Raw genomic sequence first — 6785 nt, forward strand, 5'->3', positions numbered from 1 at the left:
TTATTTAAAAAATAGCTCTTCACAGATTCTTCGTGTATCCTGTGGAGATGTGACGCTGTGCCCTTGTGTTCTGGAGTCTGTGAAAATTTCGTAGTCATTCCCTCCCTGAAAACAGAAGAGGAAAAAAGCAGAAGAGGATTTGACTTAATGTACAGTCACAGACTTGGGGTAGAAAGGGGACACATAAAGGAAATTATGGAAAGAAGGGACTTTTTACAAGGGGGAATGGCTTTAAACTGACAGAGGGGAGATTGAGATTAGGTACTGGCAAAAACTTCCCTGTGAGGGGTTGCCCAGAGAAGCTGTGGCTGCCCCATCCCTGGCAGTGTTCAAGGCCAGGTTGGACGGGGCTTGGAGCAACCTGGTCTAGTGGAAGGTGTCCCTGCCCATGGCAGGGAGCTGGAACTGGATGAGCTTTAAGGTCTCTTCCAACCCAAACTGCTCTATGCTAACGCTGTCACATCCAAGATGTTTTCCAGAAAGCTAAAAACCTGCAAACCTCCAGTTAGAGATTTTTGCATGATGTGTTTATAGCACAGCTGTGCTGTGCTGAACACCACAAACACTTGCACGAGAGCTTCCTGCCCTGCACATTAGTGCTGGTAATGAAAGTAGAACTTTAGCTCTGTTTACAGTTTTGTGTAATTGACTTTTAGAAATTGTTTACTTGTTAATATCAGCTTGTTACGGGACACTACACCAGCACATGGTATTTGTAACTTCTTTTGCATTAGCCTCTTCCTTCCAACTTGGTTTTCTTTCCTCTTAACATCATTGTTAAGACTTGAGCTCTGGCTATTGCAGTAGTGTTTTGGCCTTGTGGCTACTGGTCTGATGTGGCATTTGTAACTGGTTTCAGATCACAGGATCCATTAAAGGTCTTCTCACAGCTGCTGCAGGGAGCAAAGGCAGAGCCACCTGCATGAGCAGAGCTCCCTGAAAGCTGCAGCTTAATGCTCTACAGGAAGCAGTCACCTGATGTTTGTAAGTTGTTTGCCACGTGGCTTCTCAGTGAGGCAAGCAGCAGCTCTGGCTACTTCCAAACTCTTAAAAAACCTTTAAAGCCTCTTTTTCTTGTAAAATTTGGCCTTTCTGTGTTTATGAATCTGCAAGTTCTTTGTAACTTACAAAACTGTAAGTTCCTATAAAACTAAGCCTTTTCTGCTAAATCTTAGCCTGCCGCCATCCCTCAGCCATGCTCAGGCAGCTTTAATTTCACCCTTGTGCTTGCCGTTGCTCTTCTCTGTTCACTATTTTGAAAAGCCTCTAACTTGCCCTGCAAGTGTTTTGCTCAGCCCAATGCCTAGGGGCAGGGGTTATGTGTAATTTCAGTTCCTCAATGCGGAGACAGAGTGGTTAGCAAAGGAACAGTATAAAATTCAATGGAAAATAAATGTTTAATAAAAACCAGCCAACAAGAAGCATCAATCTGCAATAACCAAACATGATAATGTTTTACACAGTCATGTCAGCTAGGGTTTTAACAGAATTACAGAAGTTCAATATAAAACCAAACTCTATTAAGACTGTCAAGAACATTGTGTTCACTTCAGGAAACAGCAGTGACACAGCTGTGACCCAGCACTGCGCTGACCAGTAACGAACAACTAGGTAAACACAGACATGTCTATATTCTGACTTCAATTCCTTCAGTTGGTTAGAACCCATAGTGCTTGTGCTTTAAAAGAAAAGCTCTGAAATATATACACAAACCAGCATACTCACTGGCATAGTCTTATCTCCGAAGAAATAAATAGTCTTGTATCCATCATTGGCAACAATTCCTAAGCAGTATCGCTTATCCCAGCCATCTGGGAACACATCGAAGCTTATCTGGCCTCCTAGGACAGACATGAACAAAGCTGTTGTTAATGTTCTGTTACAATGTTTGTTTCTGTTAATGTTTTACTGTAAAAACACACTCCTGAGGGGAGAGTAAGTGAGAAAACCTAAACAGGGCAAGATCTTTAGTAGAGGGAGCTCTCTAGAAGTCAGAGATGTTATAAGACCCTGGAGTTAAGTCTTACGTCAAGTGTTTTATAGGGTTATCAGTTATTAGTTGTGATTTACAGATTATTACTTACCCATTAAACAAATATGAAAGTCTTAGCATGTTCCCAAGCACTCATGGCTCTCAAAACTGAACCTTTATTTAAAAATTACATTTAATCTTTTTAACTTTAGAAAGAAACTACATGACTGAATACAGCGATTGGTGTATGTACAGCCATACGGTCTTACGCAAAAGACTTGCTAAAGTTTCAGAATAGAAAAAGGAGGAAATCAGCTTCTCTAACACAGCCTGACAGAACAACAAATGCTTCAGTTCAAATCCTTGGACTTTACCCATACATAAAAGCATCATTTCCAGTTGAAGCAGGTGTCAAAAAGGTATTTACAACGTGCTTTAGGAGAGCCATGCTGCAGTTCATTTCTGCCTTAGTGTTTCCACAGCACTAACAGCAACCATACTTTTTTATAATTCTAAAAATTAATTAAGGCAAGAATGTGATAATATACTGGGGGAAAGGAGGACAAAAAGCAGCAAACACATGGAAAATTAATTCCCCATTATATCACTTTTCTCTTTAAGCCTGTACTTGCTTTTGGATTTTCTTTCCTTCCTCACACACAGCTGCAGTGCTGAAGAACCAAGGGCTACTGGAACAGTACTGATAGACAGAGTATTTCAGATCAAAACTGATTTGCAGAAACAACTCTGACTAATCAGAAGCATGTAATATCCTTCAAAATGAGCAGAATCAGTCACCCAACTGCCAATAAAAGACAACGAACTGATGACAAGCAACAAAGTTCTCTCTGTTGATGGATTTCAATTAAAATGTACCAGATGAAAGCCTAAGAGGAAAAAGAGGCTTAATCTTGCATGCAGTGCCTGCAACCACCCCCAGAGAGAGATCTGTCATACATGAGATAAGTCATATCCTCTTATGGCTATGACATATCCTAAGTGACATTTAAATTAAGTAATATTTTAAATGACATTCTTTTAATATAATACCTATAGAAAATGTGAGGCCTTTTCCTGCAAATTCTCTTCGTAAATCAGCTACAAATTTCTCTCTTATATGTTCCTTCTGTTAGAAAAAATAAACACACAACAAAACCAGACATCAGTTACATGCTGTGCTAATTGATCAATAAAAAGATAACCCCAAAAAACACCCCAAAAACATCCAAAGGTCTGAGTAACCAGGACTGGTGTGCTAGAGCCACATTTTATTGTCACTGAAAGCATGGTGAGAATATTTCCACTTTAATTGGTTACCAACTTGTCAAAAATGAGAGCAAACCTTCATGTAGGTGCTGTGTTATTTACTTTTCTAGCTGAAAATCTTAGCACGCCAAGGGAGTATGCCTTAACTCCTGGTAAAATTCAGTTTTACACATGGGGAGACTGAGGCATAGGAGGTCTCAAAACTGGTACCAATCTTCTGATACCATATACTCCAAAAATGGGAGTATATGGGTATTTTCAGAATGCTTTGGCCTTAGGTATCTTTCAGCAGCCATTAAGTGAGTCCCAGGCAAAGTCTTCTTTTGAGGATCTGGATCTCACTTTTTGTGTTGGGTCAGAAACAGTGGTAGCAGGGAACAGAACTCTGATACCATGGCTCAGATTCATTTAGCTGTGTGCAAAGGAAAATAAATGGTGAAGAGTTTGACCCCAGCTTCTAGACTCTGCTTTAAAAGGCTTTAAAGAGTTGACAAGAAGAGGAGTAGTTTTATTGATTTGCATGGATAAAGGCTGGTTATCCTAAAAAGCACCCCACATAAGTATGGTTTTATCTCTGAGAGGGTTCTTCAGGAACATCCTGCAGAGGTAGGATGTTTGGTACTCTGGATATAGGTTCAGCCAAACCCATCCCTTCTGCAAGTAATCACTGTTCACTAGTGCAACAAACAAAATATTGTTGATTTCCTGAAATTGGAATGAAGAGGGTAGTTAAACCTCATGGGAAGGATTAAAATGAAAAGGAAAAAAAAAAAGGCACAAAGCACAAAAGCTTTTTAAAAATCACAACCTGGCCATAACTGCCTCTTCCAGAAGAGTTGGACAGTTTTCAAGAGTTGTAACTCACTTTATCAAGTTCATAGAACTCAACTCGTTCTTCCTGGCTGCAGCTTCTTCCAATGGGGGACACATTTAACATCCCGTTTCGGAACTCAATAAAAGTGCCCCTGAAAAAGAATTGGTTGAGACAGAAAACAGATGAAAAATTGCTCAGAATACTGACTATTACAATGAACTTTCGTTTAATTCCAAACCCAAGAGGGTTATTAGTTTTTGCTGAGCAGCCAGCTTTACACATGGATGTTCAACGCTATGCCATGGAGAACACGGTGACACTGGTGTGTGTACACACTTACCTTTTCTTTGGCAGTTTAATCTTCGCAATGTAACTCAGGCAGTAGTTGATCAGATCCTGAAGTATGTCCTCACCCAGGTACCCCTGAATGTTCTAACAAAATAAACGCCATTCAGTCAAGGTCCAGACTTAGAGATTCTAAAAGCAAGTCACCTGGAAAACACAGATACTGCATACTCGGGCACAGTTAATACCACAAAGGAACATGCCTTCAGTAAGTAGCTCTCAGTTGATGCACACATGGTGCTAACTAAAGGCTCTCATTTTTCTCTTTACTTCCTTTTCTTAAACCACAGCACCAAACTCTTATTTAATATGCTCCCTACTAGTACCTGCTTTAGAAGGAATATTAATTTATTTACCTTCTAGCTTATGCAACATATCCAAATGTGCACTCTGAATTAATACTAAAAAGCAGCTACAAGAGCGCTACAAGAAACTTTCTGAAGCCTGAAGCCCAGCAGACATCAACTATGAAATGCCATATTCCATAGGGCCTCCAGGAGCAGGGTGCTCAGCCACATTTCCTATGGGCAAGCTGAGAGAAAGGCTCTTCCAGGATTTTCACTGTTCTTGTTTGATCAAACACTCCAGACTCTGAGAGCTGCTGGGTTGGAGAATATCCCACAGAATAAAGCTGGAGGTGCAGACTGTCGTTACATGAATCAGAGTGCCAAATGAATGCCAGATGAATGATCAGAGCTGGAGCACCTCTGATGTGGATGCAGGCTCAGAGAGCTGGGCTTGTTCAGCCTGGAGAAGGCTCTGGGGAGACCCGAGAGCCTTTTTTTGTAGCCTAAGGGAGCTACAAGAAATCTGGAGAGGGGCTTTTGACAAGGGCCTGTAGGGACAGGACAAGGGGAAATGGCTTTAACCTGACAGAGGAGAGATTGAGATGAGCTCTTAGGAAGAATTTCTTCCCTGTGAGGGTGCTGAGGCGCTGGCACAGGGTGCCCGGAGAAGCTGTGGCTGCCCCATCCCTGGCAGTGTTCAAGGCCAGGTTGGACACAGGGGCTTGGAGCAACCTGGTCTAGTGGAAGGTGTCCCTGCCTGTGGCAGGGGGTTGGAACTGGATGAGCTTTAAGGTTCCTTCCAACCCAAACCAGTCTGTGATTCTATGATCTGTTACAGAGGTGACACATGAAAACAGCAGCCGCACTGGCTTTAGTCAGAAGGGTGATTGTAAGGGACTGCACTGTAGCCAGAAAGCAAAATTTTGCTTAGAAAATTTCTCTTCCATGTCCCGGTCATTTCCCTCACCTGCTTGCTCAAGAATTTCCCATCTTTGTAGGCTACAAGACCATTTTCTGGAAAAACGTAGTCAAATTTTTCAACCACTGCAACCAAACAAAAAGACAGTAACATCACTTCCCCTGCACGTTTAATGCTGAACTGTATTACAAATTAAATAGGTTAAAATATAGCAAATATTAGATCATACAGAACGAAAGACTCAGCAACATAACATTGAACACAAGATCAAAGTCACTCTCATTTCACTCCCCGATTAGCACACACCTCAAATCACACGAAGCCTGTCAGGTAAGTTACCTGTGGGTTTGCTTAAAGGCTCTTCCTCTCCTGCAAGCACGCCTCTTTGCATTACATGTTAAGGAAGTGACTGAACACCTCTAACGTTACAAAAACCTGGCATACAGCCTGGCCAGAGAACAAATCAAGTGCTATCCTCTGAGGTTTGTTTTCTCAATGTTACCAATCTGCAGCAGATGCCTGAGAGTTGTGAGGATCTTACTATGATGCAAGGCCAGGCTGGACGGGGCTTGGAGCAACCTGCTCTAGTGGAAGGTGTCCCTGCTCATGGCCGGGGGCTGGAACTGGATGAGCTTTAAAGTCCCTTCTAACCCGAACCGTTCTGAGTCTGATGATTCTATGATGGTATGACTTACTGGAGAGCACATGTAAGCCAAACCAATTCTGTATTACTTGGGCATCACCAAAGGCATTATTTGTGTCATCAATTAAATAAAGACCATTAAAGACCACCTTATATACAGAAAAGGAAAGGCCTCTCAAAGGACTGAAGCCGAGAGTCCATCTCTGCATCAGAACTCTGCAGTTAACAAACCCAGCTCCTCAGGGAAGCGCTCTGCAGCTGAGTAGTCTGCACCCGTCCATGTTCCGTATGGAATTCCACTGCAAAGAGACAGCGTTCAAACGCCCTCCCACGGTACCGTCACCAAGTCAGGATCTCACTGTTAGTAACAACCCCTCAACAAGATACCGAGATACCCGCAAAACGCAACCACGGGCTGCACTTCCTAAATGCCTCTAAGTGGCTCTTCAAACACTGCGTGTGACAGAGCAAAGCCGGGCAGCGCGGAGGGACGACGGGCAGGGTTAGCTGTGCCCAACCTCCGCGGCTCCCTCGCAGTC

General features: G+C 42.5%; 1 protein-coding gene across 1 annotated transcript; it reads right to left on the bottom strand.

The window, feature by feature from the left end:
- PMM2 (phosphomannomutase 2) lies at nt 1-5728 on the bottom strand (the record flags this gene model as incomplete). Its single annotated transcript, XM_010011884.1, has 6 exons — nt 1-105; nt 1726-1841; nt 3023-3098; nt 4104-4203; nt 4393-4484; nt 5652-5728. Coding segments are annotated over 6 exons (566 nt in total), but the record flags the coding sequence as incomplete, so codon positions are not given.
- Between the last annotated feature and the right edge of the window lie 1057 nt (nt 5729-6785).

This window comes from Nestor notabilis, unplaced genomic scaffold (assembly GCF_000696875.1).
Source record: "Nestor notabilis isolate BGI_N333 unplaced genomic scaffold, ASM69687v1 scaffold33183, whole genome shotgun sequence".
Classification (NCBI taxonomy): Eukaryota; Metazoa; Chordata; class Aves; order Psittaciformes; family Psittacidae; genus Nestor; species Nestor notabilis.